Raw genomic sequence first — 22,881 nt, forward strand, 5'->3', positions numbered from 1 at the left:
CGAGCAGATGTTGACAATTTAATTATTTTCCCATTGTGTATTGTGCCCTTTTCTGCAATATTCAATGGGTCCAATATATATTTGAAAGTTATGCATTTAACATTCATGCATTTATTATGTTTAGATTAGGAGCTGTATAAAATCAAACTAAACAGAGAAAATTAGAGACAGAGGCATGTTTAAACACAAACATTGCTGCCCAATAGATAAATTGCTATTAAAAGATTAACAGAAGCTTTACATGCACAAATAAAGTGTTAAAACTTTGGAAGGAAATAATTAATTCTAATATTAAGATAAATTATTTTAACAATACAACGCTTTGATCAACAAAGGTTTTGCAGTCTGGGATAGATAAAGCATGTTTATCTATATCTATAAATCTATATACTTTGTATGGGTTAGTTTAGCATAAAATTGTGTAACAAATTTTTAAACAAACGTAAATTCAAAGCTGTACAAAACAAATCTGCTCCCATGTAGCATGAATACAAACATGTTTCCTTAGTTATGACTACTTACCACAAAAAGATAAATATGAATAATTCCATGATACAAAAGAAAATGCATGTTTATGCACTTAGGGAGGAAAAAAAAAAACACAAAAACAAAATCTAAAATGCAATATGATCTTTATTTGTCTGTACACACTTTTACCTCATGAATATGACATATATGCAAGTCCAAAATCTGTACCTAAAAGTGACAAAATACAAAACATCTTTTCAAAAATATATCTGAAGACAACCTGAGTATTGTATTTGATTAAACAGTCTGATTAAATGATCTAATATAACTTTTCTAACAACTTTTGTATGTCCTGAGGTAAATACCACTGCTTGCAAGGCGAAAAATAATTGGTTTACAGTAGGTTCAGGCTGCTTCCCCTTTGAATGCTCGCGTTCCCCGCCCCCGAGCTCGTGACTCTATCATACAGTGCATAAACAAAGTTCACACAGCTAATATAACCCTCAAAATGGATCTTTACAAAGTGTTCGTCACGCATGCTGCATGCATGCATCAGATCATGTAAGTATAGTATTTATTTGGATGTTTACATTTGATTCTGAATGAGTTTGATAGTGCTCCGTGGCTAAAGCTAACATTACACACTTTTGGAGAGATTTATAAAGAATGAAGTGTTTGTGCATTATACAGACTGCAAGTGTTTAATAATGAAAATAACGACGGCTCTTGTCTCCGTGAATACAGTAAGAAACGATGGTAACTTTAACCACATTTAACAGTACATTAGCAGCATGCTAACGAAACATTTAGAAAGACAATTTACAAATATCACTAAAAATATCATGATATCATGGATCATGTCAGTTATTATCGCTCCATCTGCCATTTTTCGCTATTTTCCTTGCTTGCTTACCTAGTCTGATGATTCAGCTGTGCACAGATCCAGATTTTAATAGCTACTGCCTGCCCTTGTCTAATGCCTTGAACATGGGCTGGCATATGCAAATATTGGGGGCATACATATTAATGATCCTGACTGTTACGTAACAGTCAGTGTTATGTTAAGATTCGCCTGTTCTTCGGAGGTCTTTTAAAAAAAAAAAAAAGAGATTTACATAAGGAGGAGGAAACAATGGTGTTTGAGACTCACTGTATGTCATTTCCATGTAATGAACTCTTGTTATTCATCTATGCCAAGGTAAATTCAATTTTCAATTCTATGGCACCTTTAAATTTCAGACGCACCTAAGACATTAGACTTGAAATTATCAACAAAAATGTTTCTACATTAAGCAATTTGGGCTGAATTAAAAGAACAGAAAGAAGATATCTATACACCTTGCAAGCACTATAACTGATAAGCAATGTTGACGTGGTCACTACATGTAAACATATGGGTTTGCTTTGCGTAGACTAGCGTTCACAGTGCAAGATGAAGTAATATTTTGTTGCACATGCCCTTGACTAACATCATGACACCAAGGTGGAGAGTCGTCAGGTTCTCGTTTAATTGTGTGCAGCAGGTTGCGACTCCGGATATCATGCTGCATGTAGCTTTTATGATCCACGGAGGCATTTGCAAACACATATGTATCCTGACTGCTGATCGGCATGTCAGAGTGATTCAGGTCTTTGTTCAGGACACACTTAAGAGGTCTGCTGACTCCTGCACACAGATACTTGTGTCCATTGATAGGAGCACTGATGGCAGCCTTGCCATTTTGATATAAAGTACAATAGTCATAATATTCAGCTTCGGTTTTCACCTGTGCATATTCAGGGCGCCAGAGCGTCCCGTATGCGTTACACCCGTTTTCAGAGTCAGAATCTTGTTCGGTCTTAATTGCCGCTTCAGGAAGCATATTAAAACATTCATTCTGCATCATGCACCTTCTCTCCACCTTCCCATCGATGCAATAACCTTCCACCTTCTGCAGTTCTGTGTTGCAACCAATTCGTAATTTTCCAGAATGGCCGTGTTTATAGAAGCTTCCAGGTAGCAGGTAGTTTTCACTGGAGTCCGTGCGTAAAGCAACAGGACAGCGGGTGTCCCAAGAAGCATCAACAGCCTGCAACCTAGAGACACCCAGAGGGGAAACACAGAAGTTGAGCGGCTCATCTTGGGTTTTGCAGCTCTCTCCTCTGTACCTTCTGTTGGCCAGGGCTGACCATGAACCATCATGACCCGATGTGTTTGTCCAGCTAACACGTAGCACATCTTCACTGTCAAATGCGCAACAGGAAACTCGTTGCCTTTTATCACTGAAAATGGTACAAGTTAAACTGATTAATAGGGAGTTTCTACTCACATATTACATTTTGTCTTGTGTACATCTTTATGTCCTTCACAAAGTACTATGTTTTTGGATACTACTATGATTGAGTACTGTGTAAAAACCATAGTACTTCAATATGGCAATCATTCGGTACCGCTGTACACTACTGTCCAAAAGTTTGGGGTCTTTTTGGGGTTTGGTAAGATTTTTTTAAATGTTTTTGAAAAAAGTCTCTTATGCTGCATTTATTTGATCAAAAATACAGTAAAAACAGTAATATTGTGAAATATTATTACAATTTAGAAGGGTTTTCTATTTGAATATATTTTAAAATGTAATTTATTCCTGTGATCAAAGCTGAATTTACAGCATCATTACTCCAGTCGTCAGTGTCACATGATCCTTCAGAAATCATTCTAATATGCTGATTTTCTGCTCAAAAAACATTTCCTATTATTATCAATGTTTGAAAAAGAAATCTTTTGGAACATTATAAATGTCTATACAGTCACATCTTTGCAGTAGTAAAAGTAGTAATTTCTTACTGACCCCAAATTCTTGAATGGTAGTATATATCTCAAAAGTAGAACCATCTGTGACCATTACTATACTATGGTACCAACATTGTACTTTCATTTACTTTCTTACTGTTCATAATTCATTACAAAAAGTTTTCTCAAAATCTTTCATTTAAAAAATGTAATACTTCCACGTGGATAAAATATAACAAGTGTTGGTTTAAATGGTTGAAAATTTTAAACATTTGAATGCAAAAATGCAAATGCATAGACAAGCAGACAGACAGAATGTGTACCTGCTGCCAGAGCTTTTGTGTTTGCCTTTCATCATCATACTCTTCATCTTTAGCTCTGTGACAGAGGGGAGTACTAGAGGAACAGCCACACAAAACAGAGCAAGCTGGGGTGGCAGCAGAGCTCCAGAGTCCGTCTTCCTCCTCTGACCCTGCAGGAACTTCAGGCTGCCCTGAAACTGCATGTTCTACAGGAGACGAGAGCCAATCAGAGCGAGACAGACTGAGTATGGCAACATGTACATTTGGGAAGGTCTGAGGCCTCTAATTAAAGCTTGTCAACATAAAGTTGGCATGAAACAGAAGTTGCAATTGGCTATTGTGAAGTATATCCGAGTGAAACGGCTTCTTGAACAAGAACAATAAAAGCAGGGCGGGACTTGATTTTGTCCATGGGGAATTGATTGGATAGTGGTGGTTTGCTATTGGTCAATCTCATATGAGTGACAGGTTGTCCCGCCCTCGCGCCAGTAAACATGTTCTCAGAGAAGATGTCACTGTGAGAGGGAGGGGCAGATATTTTGAGTAAAGATTATGAGGGCACATTAATAAAAAAAAAAAAAAAAAAAAAAAGCGATGCACAGGGATATATAATGTATAATACTGCGATATTTAATAAAAAAACAAGAATTGTCCATTTTGATTTCATGCCAGGAAATTCAGGAAATTCTGAAGTGAACGAATCCTTTCATTCTATATTTAAGATCAGAGTTTGAACTAAAACAGGTCATAAAAATATGGAGTTAATATTGTGCCATAATTAAACAAACAAATCCAGCATTTTGCAAACAAACACAATCTGCTTTGCAAAAGAAAACTCGACTCGCAAACAAACAAAGTGATGTGAAATACAAAGGTCAGTTTGAGCGAAAACACAGATGAGTAACAAATATATGTATTGTGTTTTACAAATATAAATAAATGAGCCTACATCATATTTCACAAATACAAACCATCCTACAAATGGCATGTAACCTTTGAACAAATACCAAATCTAGTGCATACATCCGCGCACCTGTCTGTTATGATTGTAAGACACTTGCCTTTTTCGCTCGGCTTGATTTTCTCACAAATGCAGTTGAGCAACTTCCTCTTCCAAAACAGCAGATGGCGCTTTGCTATGGGTCAGTTTACACTAGTCTTCTCGAGAGAAGCCCCGAAACATGTGTTTATAATAATGATAACAATAATAATAATAATAATTGTTTATAGTGCCTTTAAAAGTTGCACCTCAAAGCGCTTTACAAGAACATACAAATACAATTCAATAGTCGAATCGAGTTTCCTTTGCAAAGCAGATCGTGTTTGTTTGCAAAATGCTGGATCTGTTTGTTTAATTATGGCACAATATTAACTCCATATAAAACCACTGAGCTTGAATATTTTGAGTGATTTCATGACTGACCAGAAAGCCGGAGGTGCTGTCCAGCAGGCAGCGTACTCGAGCGATGAAGCACCGCGTAAGGAACGGAGACAGTTCAGGAGGAACACCGTCAGGCTCTTCAGAGCTATACATATGACCCATCACAACATCCTCATCTACTAGAACACACACATACACAAGACATAGTTCAGAAACACATGACTTGAGTCAGTATTGACAGATGCATGCAGTGAAATTTACTATAGTCTTTTCCATGCAATTATAATGAGACAGCTGGAGCTTATAAGCTTCAAAATAGATGCAAAAGCACCATAAAAAATATAAAAATAGTTATAAAAATAGTTTAAAAAGTTATAAAAAATTGTTTTGTGCAATATTCCAGGTCTTCTAAAGTGTATTATATAGGGTTAATGGTAATTATACACACACCATTGTCTTGCTGGCCAGGGTTCATCGCCCAGTGGAGCTGACTCTGAAACTCCTGTCGCTCGGCCACATGGATATAATCAAAGACCTTCTGATGCATCACGTCTGTCTGCCAGAAAAGATCATGCACACCAACACAAAACCAGAACATTTTATTAAGGGTTTTAGCTCGCACGTCAGTGTGTTTTCTGTTATCGACTACTGCATTGACCTGTACGCTTGTATGAGCCACACACAATGCAATGACCAAATGTCTCACAGCCAACACCAAAAGTCTAACTCAGTTATATGTTAAACCGCATTATAAACATTACTCATCAAAATTTTCTGTCCCTTCAAGTGCTGGTAAAAAAAAATTTCAGGTACATTTTTGAGGTCAAATGAGTTCATAATTCATCCAATTATTCTTATGCATTTGCTTTGGTTACTATTAATAAGCAGTCAGATGTCAGAGCTTTGGACCGAGAGTAGTGTAAGAGTCAACATATTAAGAGCTGTTGTCCTCGTAGGAGTCCAACCTTGGTCATGTCGCCGGTAGCAGCCTCACTTAAAATGGGCCTTGCAACAGAAGGTGCCTCTCTCCCCTTACGCTCAAAATTGAGCCCCACCTCCCACCTGGAAATGAACGGGGGCCTGGGACAAAAATGGCTCCCAAAATCAAGATATACGGGGCAAAAAATGTCATCTTTGTCAATCAATGTCATGTTCCTGTGCAAGTTCTTGTTTTTAATATTTATAACGAGATATAGAGTGCTGTTTTCCCAAATATTAGCACAATTTAACCTATTGAATTTATACAACAGTTACTATTAGGTGACTTTCATTTTAGACTTAGAACCTTGTCTGTTTTTGATCTATTTTGCAACAAATCTACAGCAGAACCATTGCGCGTCTCAAAGCAACTGAATGAGTCAAACGAATGATTGAATGACTCCTTCGTTAAGACAATGATTTTCCACCACCTACTGGCAATTTTAGTTTCATTACATTTTTTCTTTAAATTTTGCACCTGCGGCTGATAAAATCATACCTGTGGTCCACCATGCTGCAAGAAAGACTGTCCACACTTGCCCAGATGTCAACTGAACACGACGTTATGAGATTGCTGGATGAGGATAAACTTGAGATTTTGCAGCACTCCGTTATTGGAAAGTCAACATTTCCTCTTGATGTAGCCTATATGTATTCATATTGTATTAAATCACTTATCTAATCCCTGTTGTCTGATTTTTATTTCTTTGCTCTCATGGCCTGGTCATTATGCTGCCCAAGGTCCTCTCTGAGGGGCTGAGGGAGTGTAGAAGACAATGTTGATTTTGTTTTCAGTCGTTATTGTAATGCGTGGATAGTGGTAGACAGAATGTCCTATCCCTGTACTGCCCAATCAGTTCTACATTATCCTATCTAATAATAATAACAATTTAAAAAAAAAAAAATTAAATTAGAACTCAATGTTCTAACTGCTTTTTCATTTATTCTTGAACCCACAAATCTCATTTCACAGCCCCATGTGTTTGTTGCGTGACACCAGGGCTGCTTGCATGCAGACAGACATGTCTCTACACCGAAGAACAATAAAACAAAAGCCTGAATTCCCAGCCCACACGACCATACCCACTGTTCATAAACAACAAACTCTGCCTAAAATATTCAACCTTCCCTTTACTTTCCACTGTGGGACATGCACGGCTTTCAGCACACTTTGATGACTAACCATCTCATGACAAACTATCACAGTTTCAATGAGGATCCAATCAAATGTCCTCGGAAGAGAAGGTTTGTTTGCCGAAGAAGCCTGACCCTTTGAAGGCTGTGAGAAAGTCTTAAATTAGCCAAGAATTGAAAAAAATCTCAACTATTTTTCCACATTCTGGTAGAAAAGGCCTATAACATGCCATACTTCTGCACAGATGGCATGGTTATTTACGTAACCACACATGATTTTTGTTTAGATTTCTCTGATGATACTTTTTTTGAGAACTGTTTTTAAAAGATAAAATGGGTAACATACTGGATTTTTTTGGATTGTCATGCATGAAAGCTAAATAGACATTTACCCTCCCTTTTACATAATAAATTAATTAAATCTTTTAAAACTATATGAGTAGTGAACATTCACAGCAGGATGGAAATGGGGGATAATATAATATAATATAATATAATATAATATAATATAATATAATATAATATAATATAATATAATATAATATAATATAATATAATATAATATAATATAATATAATATAATATAATATAATATAATATAATATAATATAATAATACACTAATTAGTGCTGTCAATCAATAAAAAAAAATGTAACTATTAATGTAAAGCAATGTAACTATAAAAAGTAACTATGAATATTTTTTTGTAATTAATCATGATTAAAAACATAAGACTTTTAAATATTTTTATATTGTATTAATTTCACAGTTACTCTCCAAATTTGTGTATAAACAAACTAAAGACAGTATATTTTGCATATTTGTTTAATGGCATCTTTTTTTGGCATCTTTTTTAAAACAATCTTCACATAAACCCATTGTAATAAATGTCTTATTTACCTGTGGCCTTCCTACCTGTCTAACAGGGAGGAAATATACAGAAATTGAATAAAGTTGTCAAACACTTCACAGTCTTCACTGCACAAATGATAAATTAAATATAGATGAATCCTTATTAAAGCTACAATTTTCTCTGTTACCTTTGTTCTTTGATTAACATTAATGACAGACATCACAGCAACTGGTTTATTAGGCTACTGTCACTTTAAGAGCTGCTGCTGCCAAACACGAATGCAAATCTAATTTTTTGAACTCATTAAGTTCATATAAGACGTTATTTAATACTGATGTGAGCTGAAATACCATGCTCTGTCAACATGAATGTATTACTGGGTCCAAAGGTTAGGTTTGTCAGAATTGGGATTCGAACCCACGCCTTCAGGGGAGACTGCGACCTGAAGGCAGCGCCTGACACAATGGCTGAGTGAGCAGTATTTACACTGAATGGCAGCTGATCTGGAAGCTAGTGTTTCACCGCTCACCCCAGCCAAAGCACATGCCTTGTTGGTGCAGTTAGGCAGTGTGTCAGTCTCATAATTTGAAGGTCATGAATGTGAGCCTCACACAGAGCAGGGTGGTGCCTTTTGGGGCACGAGAGCATTTAGACAATAGAGCAGGTTTCTTTATTCCCTTTCACTTTTGTCAACATGAATGTATTACTGGGTCATCTTGCCAGAGGGTTAATGACTCTAGCTTGAGCCCACAGCTAAATGTTATGTTTGTCAGAAGTGGGATTCGAACCCACGCCTCCAGGGGAGACTGCGACCTGAACGCAGCTCCTTAGACGGTTCGGTTATCGTGATACAACAGCTGAGGGCGAGCAGTATTTTTGGAGCTACACCGAATGGCAGCTGATCTGGAAGCTAGTCTTTCACTGCTCACCGCAGCCAAAGCACATGCCTCGTTGGCGCAGTTAGGCAGCGTGTCAGTCTGTCATAATCTGAAGGTCGTGAGTTCTAGCCTCACACAGGGCAAGGTGGTGCCTTTTGGGGCACGAGAGCGTTTAGACGAAAGAGCAGGTTTCTTTATTCCCTTTCGTGTGGTCATGTAAAGATCACATGACGCCAGTCAGTGTTCATATAATGTAATGCTAGCAAAATTATGATGGAAAAGCGGATTCTGCGTTAAATGCGTTAAAATATTTTTAAACTGAAAAAATTAATTGCATGCGTTAATGTTCTAATTTTGACAGCACTAAATTAATATAATAAAAGAATATATAAAATAAAAAGTAAAGAAAAAAAGCATTTGGACAAGTTACATGCTATTTAGATCATAAAAATTTCATTATTCCTATGCATTTATTTCTAGAGTATAGGTTTTCATTTGATTGTTACCTGATGAAATCCCAGGTAGTCAACGATAGTGGATGATGCATAGAAAATAACACCATCAGAGCTCACGACCAGTGCAAATCCAGAGAGAGACTACAAGACACAAAGAAACTGATTATTGTGGGAATGTGTCAATATTTATGACTAAACCTATGACTTAAACTCAGATTTCTGTGACAATTATACAATGTCTGAACTTTAGTGAAGGATGTTTAGAGTAGAATTTAACGGCTAATGCACCTGTAGGAGAAGATCACTTTCTACAACATGGGGCAGAATCTCTTTCGTGTGCTCAGGGATCGAGGCATCACTTCTGTGATTCTCTTTCTCTTGGACTGCTGTGAGGAAAAAGAGCACATAAGACAAAGAACCATTGACATGTCTCAGGGAAAACACATAAACATATGCATAAACATTAATGATATCTAATCATGCGAATCATTTTACAGTGAATTTTTGAAATTCTTTAAACAAAGATTTTTAATAGGAAACCCTTCTGTCTCGAAAACAAAGACAATCACTGCTTCATAAGAACAAATCCCACTGATTATTCTTTTTCATTAAGCATCAGTTCTCAGCTCTCAATCCATTTTGGATGCGCTTTTCCAATTTCACAATTGGTTGAGAATGTTTCCAAAGCAATGTAAAGAGACTGTCCATGAATTTTCTTGGTGATGATTTTTCGCCGGGTCTTTCCAACCATCCCCATTACATGGCTTGGGACTCACACACATGCATTCACAACTACGGAAAATTAAGCATCTCAAATTCAGTTTTTAGATTGTGGGGGAAACCAGAGCAGCCAGAGGAAACCCACGCTGACACAGGGAGCACATGCAAACTCCATACAGAAAGTACACCTGGCTCAGCCAGGAACTGGGGACCTTCTGAAATGATTTGTTCAAAGATTCAGCATCTTTAAACCCTTCCTTTCCATGAGCCTACTGTTCTCTCATTGGTCAGATGGCCCAGTCTGTTGTGATTGGTCTACCGCTTACAGTGATTTTTGGGAAATAATTGTCCATTACCATTTCTGAATTTCAGCTCTGGAGGCTTCCTTAGCACTTGTATACACAAAGTGATAAGAACGGTAATTATGGTTTCGTTTTACCGTATCAATTCGAGCACAAGTGCATCAAAGTGATTTGCTTTCACAACACAGAAAACATATTTTCATGTGGACAACATAAACCAAACTCTTCCAAACTCTTCTCAGCTACAACTACAGTGTTTGATGGCGGGTCAAAGTAGACGTCGTTCGCTGGCAGCCAATGAAGACCTTCACAGGTTCATGCAGGAAGAAAGACTGGAATTACAGATGACTTGTTTCAGGCAGTTCAGAAATGGCTCTTTCTTTGGGGAGACAATAACTCCATTTGTCTTGCGAGTTGATCTTTGAAATTTTACATACCTTTTACATTGACATACAGTTATATTATACACTACATGAAAGGTAATATTAGGGTATACATATATTTATATATAATCTATTTTTAATCTCTATAATAAAAATGTATAATTCAGATTTTGATCTCTATATACATTTACATATATTATATATATCTTCCAAGGGGTTTTTTCCCCTCCTAGGACTTTTTTCCCAGTGCTAGCAAGCTGGGTTTTTCTCCTAGGGGGTTTTTTCCACCCCTGGGAGTCAGCCGACATTGGATTAATGTAGCACCATCTTGTATATGTTAAATATTACCACGCTTGTTTGTACAGTTTATTTTTAACCACTTCCCTTTTTCTGTGCTTCTAATATGTAAAGCTGCTTTGAAACAATTACCAATTGTAAAAGCGCTATATAAATAAATTTGACTTGACTTGACTATAATAGGGTTACTTTAAGAACGAATATAACAAATGGGACAATAGAGGAAGAGGAAACTTAACATCTTCCGTCATGAGTCCTGTATTCCTAAAGCAGTGTAAATCAACAAAGTTGAGGAAGGGGCTGACAGCACGTGTAATGTTTCGAGTTGCTAAACTGTCACTCCATTTATGTCTAACTATCCACCAAACCATATTTTATCATTCAAACACTCCACAAAAACTTACATGAGCTCACTTACATGAGGGAAATCTCCATCATCTCTCTCTAAAGACTCATTCTCCATTCACTCACTTCACATCTGCTGCCAAACAAGCTAAAACCTGCAGGTGAAGGAGCTACTTTTCACAAAATGGCAGAAATGGCTTTTAAAAGCAGCTCATTTCACTGCTGGGTTGTTTTGATGAGGGGACGGAAATAAAAAACAGATCTGCTCTTGACAATTGAGGTTAGATTTACGAGCAGATGTGTGTTTGTGCGCTAGCTATATTACGCAGCAAAGAATGGACTCTCTGTAACTTTTTTCCCCTCTTACTTTTAATTTTGCTCTATGCTCAATGTCTCTCAAAAAGTTCAAGCATAGCACACTTAAGGGGATAGTTCAAAGAAAAAAAAGATATTTCTGTCATTGTATGAATCTTGTTAACTCATGGAGTGACAATAAAAGGCTCATAAATATTAATTAGATAGTACACAAATAACTTGAAACAATCTTTAACTGTTTGCATTGCATCATGTCTATTGTAGAATATTTGCTCATCCCAAAAATCAAATTGAGCTGTAAACAATAATATTGAGTTGATATTTGACAAACTAATTACAAATGGACTGACAACTGGAACAGCCATTCAGCAGTAACACATTAAAAATAACAACAACCCACTCATTACAGCACATGAAGGACAAAAAGTACTATATAAAACTTAGTATGTTTAAACAAAGACATTTTAGCCTAATGTGAATGCAAAAATCAATCCAACTGAATTTAAAAAGTAACTACTACGTACAATGCATATCAGCCCAAACAAGCCTATGTCAGACGAAGGCCTGTTTGGGCTCATACGCTTTGGTGTTTATTAAGCTGTAGCCCTGTCTTAAAATTAAGACTTTTTACCTTTCAAACTATGTGAGTGCCTGGACGTGGATTTTCTTGCTTTAAAACAGGACCCACCTACCATTTTTGCTATTTTGTTCTCCTGGAGCACCCATAGTTTTGTTTGTGAGTACTAGATGCACCCCTCGATGATATTTTCTTTACTACAAAAGTGAATTTAAAGAATCTTGAGATGAATGTTTAAGAAGACATTTTATGAAAAGCACTTCCACACCTTTTGTAATGTTTCTTCATACTAAACCTTTGACACTGACAACCACATCATGAAAGTATTATCAAAAAGTACAATATATCAGGCCCTCACATGCAAAAGACACATGACTTCACTGAAATACATTCATTAAATGCATACTTGAGGTTTATTCTGTTCTAAAACAATGCATTGAAAAGAAAAATCATGCTTCATTTTTCCCTAGCATTTTTCATTCTATACTAGTCTTTTTGTATCCAGATTTTAAAACTTATATATATTATATATATAAAAATATACTAAAGAGGAGAATTCACTCCCCCTTCCCTACGCAATACATATTCATAGATGCAGTGTAAGGAATGTAGTAATGGAGTTGCATACACTTTCACACAAACACCAGGTGAAGAGTGTGTGTGTGAGTGAGTGTGTGAGTGTGTGAGTGTGTGAGTGTGTGAGTGTGTGAGTGTGTGTGTGTGTGTGTGTGTGTGTGTGTGTGCGTGCGTGCGTGCGTGCGTGAGAGTGAGGAAGAGCAGGGAATACAAAAGGAGGAGGGACGGCTTATAGTAGACTCAGTTGTGCATTGCTGGTCTCCTGAGCTCTGATGGGCCGATCATTTTCACTGGCTTCCCTCTGAGGTCAGGCTCTTGTGTACTACAGTCACGCAAACCCTGCTATACTACAGGCTCTTAAAGGGCCAGCGCTCAATTTAAACATGAATGAAAACTCTCTCTCTCCCAGAGTAAGAATTTTTATAATATTTTTGAAAGTCTCTAATGCTCCCCAAGGCAACATTTCTTTGAACAAAATACACTTTTAATTAATTTAATGCATCCCTCCTTGCTGAATTAAAGTATTAATTGCTTTCCAAGAACAACAACAGCTTACTGACCCCAAACATTTGAACAGTAGATTGTGCATCTATCTGTCTGTCTTTCTATACACTTAGAAAAATTGTCTTCCAGTCAATTGGTCACATGACACCAACATAACAGACCACTGCAGAGGCATATGCACTTTGACGGCAGATTATTTCAACATCACTAGCACTAATGACAATAGCTTTCCATCTGAAATTGGGTTAACCTTACTAAAGAGGGGTCAACTTGTGCCTTTTGTGAACTAATGGCTATGGCATGAGAGAACCTGTGTTTGCAAACAGTCTTCGCATGAGATCGTGCATTAGACTGCTGGCAAATGGCGCTGTTTGCACAATTATTCACGACAGTCTTGTTTTACATGACTTTTATTATAAATTCTTTTTATTGAGCATTGCATATTGATTCTAAAATATGCTTTCCAATCCCTAATTTGCATATAATGAATAAAACAACGCACAATGTCTTTTATTTAGTAAATATTTTAAATATCTCTGTCTGTCTCCAAGCTGCATAACAGGCGTGGAAAAACAGTTTAAAATAAAGAGGGGGCTGAATGTGTGCGAGAAGAAAATAAAGGATTTGCAAAAGTACTCGCCATGTCATGCAGACATTATTGCAGCTGTAACGCAACAGAACAAGCTTAACGGCAAACTGCTTTATAACGTATCTGGGTCAGTTTTACCAGTCGTTCGCACGGCACTGTGTGCAGGGGAACCGCTTTCTGGTTGCCAACAAAAATGGATCCTATTAATGTGTTGACAATAAATATCTCTTCAGAAATTGTTTTTATGCTACATTTTGGTGCAAAGTGTGAGCTGTTTGAATGGTCAGGGTGACCGAATACATAATATTAACATTATGAGGGAATTAAACAACATTACATGCATTCTTTATATGCACATACAGCACAACGTAAATAAAGATAAATGATTGATTCAAGGTATAACTAAGAACAGGGAATTCTCATGCAAGGGAGGGGGAAATCCTCAATCCCATGCTAAAACAGATGTTCGGAGACTCGCGCACATGCATGATGCTGGACGCTCGGATCATTTATCAGCTTCTAGCACACATTCTCACATGATGAAAACAAACAGAGGAATGTTTCCAGGACAGAGACGTGAGATGGAATTTTCCTGATCTGCACGCAAGAAGAATTTGCCAAGGAGGATCTGGAGGCTGCCAAACGCCTGCACAACTGTGAATTCTCAGGAAAAATGATACTGGATACTCCGTATGGAAGGGCACCAGAGCCAACATCATTCCCTCATGAACAACAATCAGGCCTGATGCTGTCATCCCTGTGTTCAACTGATGACAAATTTGTCATAATATACTGATAAAAAATATGAAGAAGAAAAAAAAACAAAAAAACAAATGATTTCGCTCCTCTAGAGGTTCTGAATATCACAATGTCTCAAACTGTGCTCAGATTTGCCAAGATATAAAATCTAAAAGTAAGATCTCAAAAATTCAAACATTTCCCATCAAATTGTTCAAAGACTGAATTATGTTTTATACACTACCATTCAAAAGTAAGATTTAATTTTAAAGAAGTCTTAATTCATTTATTCAGTAAGAATGTGACAGTAAAGTGACAGTAAAGACATTTTTAATGGTACAAAAGATGTATTTCAAATATAAATATTACCTTTAATATTACCTTTATTACCTCAAAAAGTTTAATAATGTTAATAAAACATTAAGCAGCACAACCGTTTTCAACATTGATAATAAATGTTTCTTGAGCAGCAAATCAGCATATCAGAATGATTTCTGAAGGATCATGTGACACTGAAGACTGGAGTAATAAATTCAGCTTTGATCACAAGTATAAATTACATTTTAAAATATATTCAATAGAAAAGTTATTTAAATTGTAATGATATTTCACAATAACACTGTTTTACTGTATTTTTTTTTTTTTTTTTAAATCAAATAAATGCAGTCTTGGTAAGCATTAGAGACTTTTTTCAAAAACAGTGAATAAAACTTTTGAACAGCAGTGTACATATCAGTTTTATAGCTCTATATTTAGTCATGCATGTCCATTTTTTGACCCAGAGAAAACAAACAAAAAAAAATAAAATAAATACAAATAAATACAAATTTAAGCTCTCATAAGCTATGAAAGAACAACATAAGCAAAAAAACATTTTTTGGGATTGGATACTTGGAAACCAGAACTTATTTTCTAAATCATCCAAAAAAAGGGGGAAAATATATCATAATTTCATTTTACGTTGTATCATTTAAAACAACTGAGGTGATGAGACACTCACAAATGAAAAGTACAAAAATGTAAACACATTTTACACATTTATTTAATTAACTGAAAAAATGCAAAGAAGATTAAAAAAAAATTTGAAAGAATAAACTGTTTATTCATTGATAAAGCTGTAGATTAAGAACATAGCTTGGTCAATTACTGGAAAAACTAAAAATGTAAAAAGCATTCAATCAGGTGGTTATCAAACATTCATAGCAGCCACTAAAAGTGGATTGTGAATGATCTAAACAGAAGGACCAAAGCTGATCTGCATCTTCCCCCTCTTAGCGCTTCTCTCAGGACGGGGATTTTGCCAGGCTGCAGTCACGCAAACGCTCCCTAGGAGCCAGTGGAGCATTCATTACCCATAACCCCCTTCTTCAACATCCCACACACACACACACTTTCTCTCTCTGTGGATCTCAATTACTCCCTCATGTGAAGTTTGAAGTTGTTATTCACACACTGCAACTAACTTTCAAAGCAGATAAACATTTCCTGAAGGAAACAATAGTTCTTAAAATAGTGTTAAAATTTTAAGCTCAGGCTTTAGATTCTAATTAAATGCGGTTTCATTACACACTGTCTTGTTTTCTGAGAATAAAGACATAATACGGCCTGCCGTCATCCAAGCAGTGTAAAACAGCTATTGATGGTCATATGAATTTATGAAAGACCAATAACAATTCAGTATGTAAATAAATGTAAAAAAAAAAAAAAGAAGAAGAAGATCTACCACAAATGTGTATTCATTTTAAATTTGCATTTTTTTAACAAACCTTATTCTTTTTAAGAAATATAAAGGAATAATTCAACCAGAAATTAAAATTCATGTTTCAAACAAAAAAAAAAATAAATAAAATAAATGTATCATTAGATTTGTAATAACAAAATTTAAATTGTGTGAACTATTCCTTTACAATTATTTAAAAAAGTGTAAAGTTTATAAACAGCACCATATACACAGCACATTTATGGCTGAAATTAAAAATAAAATGTTGAATGGAGGCTGTTTGTTAATAGGTTCATGAATTAGCTGCATTGTATACATCATAAAAAAATCATGCAGTTTGGTAAATCAGCTTGAACGTTAAACCAGTCAAGTGAACTATTAAGCTCACGATGACCATTAGACTCATTATTATAAGGCATTAGTGTAATGCAGCTCTCAATCCTCTTAGGACCCTCTGTGAGCTGGTTCAGAGCGCATGTGTGTCTAATGCAGTGCTGTCAGTGGCTAGAAGTTGCTGGAAATGGAAGCAGTGGTGTGGGCAAAAACACTGCATGTGTGCTATCATTAAACACTTTCCTTTAGGTGTCACTCTTAGTGACTTCACTTTGACAAAAATAAAGGATATAAAACATGAACCAGATCCTATGCTCATGTTAATTAAAAGTTTGAGCAATAATGGTGATATTTGCATTAGCAAGCACTTAATGAGCAACAGTGTTGAGGTAATGCTTTACAAGTAACGCAAGTTAAATAATCAGATTACTTTAAGTAACAAGCAAAGTAATACATTACTTTTAAATTTACAAAAAATATCTGAGTTACTTTTTCAAATAAGTATTGCAAGTTACTTTTTCCCAATTTATTGACTCTCATTCCCCATTTAGCTCCTGTCCCCATGTTGAGAAAAATAATGAGTCAGTGTAGATGCACTGTGTAAACATGATGGTTATTGTAGTTCTAGACTAAATGTGAGCATGCATTTACTCATCTCACTTGTACAAAAAAAGTTTAAGTATTCCTTAAAATGAATAAATGAAAACAGTGAAACACATACTCAGAATATTATACAAACCTGCAATAATTAAAAATATTAAATTACACAAAACACTATGCATTTAATCTCCCTTTATTAACTAATGTATTTACTGCTGACCTTTGTTGATCCAATTCGACCATACTAATAAGCAAAAATGACTTTAGATAAACAAAAAATTTGTGTTTCTTTTTCTTCATGTTTTTATTGCTGAAATAAGAGTGTTGAACTTTCTTCTACTGTGTCCGATACTTCTGCAATCCAGAATGGCAGCGCAGCTGAAAGCAGGGTTGCCAAGTTTGGGCATTTAAAACCTGCCCAAAACTAACCCAATCGCGTCCCGGGTTCCCAGGTAAAAAAAAAAAAAAAAAAAAGAAAAGCATTCCAGGTGGTAAAAAGAAAAAAAAAAAGAAAAATACAGTTCTGGGGATTGAGGCACTTCAACCCGCGGACTAAAAAAAAAAAAAAAAAAAAAAAAAACCCTTCTGCAACATAGAAAACCCAGACTTGTCAACAATGGCTGAATGGTTTGTTTGAGCAGCGCCCTCTACTGTTCAGGCATAAATTTGCATTTAATTGTATGTATGGGCCCAGTGTACAGCGTGCATGACGCGAATTTCGTCATCAGAAGAGTACACGTGTGCTGTATGCGCACCGCCGTACTTTTGTAACCATGCATACTTTTTACGCACAGGTCACACATGTGCATTACATTTTTTTAAAGTAATTAGTTTGTCCACAAGATGGCAACCATGCCCTTGGGGAGTCTATTCACAAGATAGCTGAAGAAAACCTGCATGAACAGAACAGACCAGAACGCATGCAAGTTCCAGTGACAATGGAGACCTAAATAAACGAGAGATTGTGTGAAGAGGTTAGAAAGTACCATCAATTGTACAACTCTAGCATGAAAGAATACAAAGATGTTTACATGGGTTGTAACTTGTGGCGAGAGATTGTTCAAAACTGTGCATGCATCGAAAGTACGCGTACGAGTCAAGTGAAGTATACTTTGCAAGGCTGTGCGTTCGACTATGCGTAAAAAACTAAGTATACCCAGGGCTTAAGGCTTATTAATTTCACTTTTGGCGTGAAAGGGCCTTTACATTTGCCAAAAATAGATTTTTTTTTTTTTTTTATTACTAAAAAACAAACAAGCAAGTCCAAAAGTAATGTAACATTGCTTTCCATAAAAAGTAAATAAGTTACACAATTAGTTCGTTTTTTTGGAAGTAATGTTACAATTTTGTGTTACTCCCAAAAAAACTAACTAATTGTGTAATTTGTGAGATCCGTTTATACCCTCCACATCCCGAGAGGCCTGGAAATATGTTGGAAATATTCACCTGGCAGTGAGACAGTCATGATTTGATTATAATTGTAAGGAACAAGCCCTTAAAAATGGTGTTGGACCAACAAAGGCTTTCACAGGGCTTCCCGCTATGTTTTAAGACTTGTGGTGGAAAATGAAAAGACAATGTGTCTGGACCAAACACGGCCATGGTCATGCACAACCAATACACACAGTTACTCACAAGACAGGCACAGGCTGAGAGGAGAGAAATTAGGAGAATGTAAGGCAAAGTTGAATTCACATACAATATGAAAGGGATAATTCACCCAGAAATTACAATTTCCAAATGTGCATTTCTTCCGTGGAACATGAAGTTAGATATTTTGAAGACTATTGAGGAATTTACTTTTTATACTTATATGGACGAAAAAAAAAAAAGAATTCATTTTTTAAAATATCTCCTTCTGTGTTCCACAAAAGAAAGGGAGTCATAGTGGTTTGGAACAATGAAACATGAAACAATGAGACAATATTGTTGTCTTTCCAACAGACATTGATTGTACCACCCAACTCCACAAGCAGAAAGAACAACAGGAAAGTGTCAGATAAATATGAGGTTCTGCTAGATTCATGTCATAAAATTGTTTTAATCATTAGCAAAATATTAAATAACTATACATTAAATAAATCATTTCTACCTTTAGTTTCACAAAGCAAATTCTTTAACTTGACAGGTTTTTTCCATGTAACAATGAAAACCTTAGCATTAAACGCTTTTTGATGACATTCCAGTTCATATTTAAGTACTGTAACTTCAAACCTGACTAGAAATTCTGATATATTTCTACACTGTCAAGCCCTTGACTATAATTTATGGCTGAAAATGAGAGCAGACCAAAAAACACAAATGGCCTTGAGAAGATGAATTTGTTTAAATGCCAATGTTTGAACATAATGCACACATCAATCTTATTTGAACTGGAAGATCAAGGTTGGCACAAACCGAGATCCGTGACGGTTCAAGTTCTTCAGGGTCGGATCATGAATTATAAATGACTGCATTCATGACAGTGACATTCACTATCTAAAGTAGGGACTGAAATCTATCCAAAATCCCAAATACCAAACCATGTCCAAAGGCACCTGGAAACTCATACGCACAGTGGTCAGTTGTGTAAACTCCTTAAACTGATCATTTACAAGTTAGTCATTAATTTTTTTTTTCAACACTGGCCATAACTTTAAGTCCGTTACATATAAAGGTAGATAGGTAGGAATCCGACTGATTAGCTACTAATTCCTAGTTGGTCAGACAAGTTCTTAAGACTTTGTGGCTATTTATGCAACTGGCCCCAGAACTGCCCTCTCGTGACCTCATAACACCATTTAAATTCAGATTCCACTTATTGAGAACAAATTTGATGAAACATTAACAGAGCTGAGGAGAAAATAAATATTAAAAACTAGTACGTTTACAAGTGATATTATTGATTTAACTGCACCGACACTATCGGATGAGAACAAAATTTTAATTGAATTGAGTTGTATAATGCCACCAACTTTGCAAAATCAACAGTGTTGAAATGAACCAACACTGAACTGACTTGATCTGATTAATGACACTTTTACTTCTGTAGAGCTGCTTTAGAGCTAAAATTTATTTTTTTCCATAATTGATACATTTTACAACATTAACACTTATTTTCCTGTTCATTAATGTGAAGCTTCTTAATCTGTATTTTATAAAACGCCATGTAAACTTTAAATTATGATTAGTTGGCAAACTAGATTTTCGAAAAAGCTTCCCCAACAATAGCATATTGCACATGAAACTGGCACATATCTTTCCTTCCGTTTAAGTTGATAAAGGTCACTTTTTTATTTCTCTCCATTATTTTATGAGTTAAGATGCATTTGAGACATGCAAACCTGCCAGCACACAGCCCAAATAATGCCAGCTCTCCACACCACATCTCAACACTGATCTGTTGGCCATAAAACACTGTCACAACAAACAGCATGTGAGTGCAAGAGGGCAATCTTCCATGAGCGCTCATACATACAGCTGCACATGGACCTGTCCTTATGTAGCACCTCCTGAAATAAATCCCATAACACACACGGCAGGAGAACTGCATTTCTATTTACCAGCACGTTTGGTCAGCATCACCACACAAACTACAATAAGTCTATTTTAACTAACTCCTAAAGTTGTTATTTTGTTTTATAAATAATTTAACATGCAAACTAAAAATATGAGCTAAAAAATTACAATAAAGGAACATGTGGGATGAACATTTCAGAAATGTTTTCCATAAACTTTTGCCAATTATAGTTACACACACACACACACACACACACACACACACACACACACACACACTTAAAATGCAATTGCAACAGAACATACAACTATTATCCAAATACATTAAAATAAATAGTGACCATGCAACAATCTGAAAATTATGTAAAAATGTGCAACGAGACTAAAGAGTCTGAGACAAATCCAATTTTAGCATATGCTTGAGTGAAACAAATCAGGAAGTCAAAATCAGGTCAGTTAACCAATATCAGCTTAAGCTGCATTTATTTTAAAGCATTCTAATAATGTTTGTGGGCCAGCAATGTATGATGTAATGTAGGAATTCACAGTTAGGGAAACTCAGAAGGAAACTTTCCTTCTTACCTTGAAAGAAGCTCTTCACTCGCAGGAAGCTGACGCTGAGTCTCAGCACTGAGAGTTTGTCCAGTTTGGAGATGACCTCTGAACTAAAGGGGAGCAGACTCGCTAACCGGTCCAGCTCTGCATTCAGACGGTCACGGTGACGCTTGGACGGATTCGATTTTTCACCTGCTTTCTCTGGTTTCCTGATGATACAAACTATCATTTAATGTCAAATTTCAAACCTGTGTGGCATCCACAGGACTAAATGGCACAGAAACTCTATGCATTTACTATTTAATAATAATAATAATAATAATAATAATAATAATAATAATAATAACAACAACAACAACAACAATTTTTTATTGTTAATAGTGACTTTCTTGTAGTTTTTATTTGCATTGACACTTTGTCAATAAGTCACATAAAGAGCCTTGAAATGAACAAAACAATAAACAATTATTATTATTATTATTATTACCACCACTACTATTATAACTACTACTAATAAAAATAATTTACACATCTTCAGTGACACCTTTTTCTTGATTTTGTTATTTGTATTGGTTTGTCAATTAAAATAATAATAATAATAATGTTAAGAAAGAGCCTTGAAACAAACAAGAAATGACATTAAATTCTAACTGTTAACTAATTGCTTTTTAGCATGCATATTACTAGGATATTGGCTGTTTATTATTACTTTTAAAGCACATTAATGCCTTATTCTGCATAACCATATTCCACATAATTTAATCTTACAATACCAAACATATAATCCAAACAACTACATTACTATTAATAAGCAGTAATTAGGAGTTTATTGAGGCAAAAGTCTTAGTTAATAGTTAGTTAGCAGAGAGATTTGGACCCTAATCTAAAGTGTGACCACAATTTTACTACTAATGATAATTTAAATATTATAATCAGGTGACATCTTTTTCTCTTATTGCTTTCGTTATTTATACTGATGATGTGTCATTACAGTAAATTGATAAATACTCAACTGTTTCTGAACAGGTTTTCTCCTTTTCCTTCCAGCATACAGACAGTCTCCAGGTGGAATCATTGTCCAAATATCTCAACACTGAAAACGAGCCTTTTTACTTTCTGGAAAACCGCTTTAAACATGTGGAAAACCATAGGGAACAGAATAAGGAGGCGTGGAAGTGTAAACAAACTGAGAGACACAATAAAAGCTTTTTTACAATATCACCTCACAGTCCTACTCCAAATACGAACATATGAAGAGAAAACTCACCAAAATCCACATACAGCCGAAGATGGAATTGAATTAGACTATTTGAAACGAAGACAAATCATCCTGAATGGCAATAAGATGGAATAACCTCTTGACATGAGGGCGACATCACGCGAGGGCTGATGTTTTATAGCCGCTCTTGCCGCGCGTGATTCAGGTGGCGGATCTCCGCACGCGCATCCTCACGCGAGCATTAATGCACGCACAGCGTTTACACTGTAAGCGACGCGAACAAAATAAAAACTAAACTCGTTCTGTTAAACTGGGCACGCGAATCTGTACAGCAAAGTCATCACTGTAGACAGAGAAACGCATTTAATCTTATTGGATGTATAATTTTGTATTA

General features: G+C 35.8%; 1 protein-coding gene across 1 annotated transcript; it reads right to left on the reverse strand.

The window, feature by feature from the left end:
- Positions 1-1,847: 1,847 nt before the first annotated feature.
- ahrrb (aryl-hydrocarbon receptor repressor b) lies at positions 1,848-22,343 on the reverse strand. Its single transcript, XM_067363704.1, has 8 exons — positions 22,282-22,343; positions 21,296-21,477; positions 9,505-9,602; positions 9,268-9,357; positions 5,369-5,474; positions 4,961-5,094; positions 3,559-3,743; positions 1,848-2,730 (listed from the first exon to the last, which is right to left on the reverse strand). The coding sequence occupies exons 1-8, from the start codon at positions 22,341-22,343 to the stop codon at positions 1,848-1,850; spliced, it is 1,740 nt and encodes a 579-aa protein (XP_067219805.1).
- Positions 22,344-22,881: the final 538 nt, after the last annotated feature.

This window comes from Chanodichthys erythropterus, chromosome 16 (assembly GCF_024489055.1).
Source record: "Chanodichthys erythropterus isolate Z2021 chromosome 16, ASM2448905v1, whole genome shotgun sequence".
NCBI lineage: Eukaryota > Metazoa > Chordata > Actinopteri > Cypriniformes > Xenocyprididae > Chanodichthys > Chanodichthys erythropterus.

Bases quoted from the DNA above. Each gene is read 5' to 3' on its own strand.
- ahrrb (XM_067363704.1), bottom strand. From the start codon at position 22,343: ATGATTCCACCTGGAGACTGTCTGTATGCTGGAAGGAAAAGGAGAAAA. The intron at 3,744-4,960 runs GTCAGTCATGAA...CGTCTCCTGTAG, and splicing joins ACAGCACCTCCGGCTTTCTG to AACATGCAGTTTCAGGGCAG. The intron at 2,731-3,558 runs GTACACATTCTG...TACCATTTTCAG, and splicing joins CACAAAAGCTCTGGCAGCAG to TGATAAAAGGCAACGAGTTT.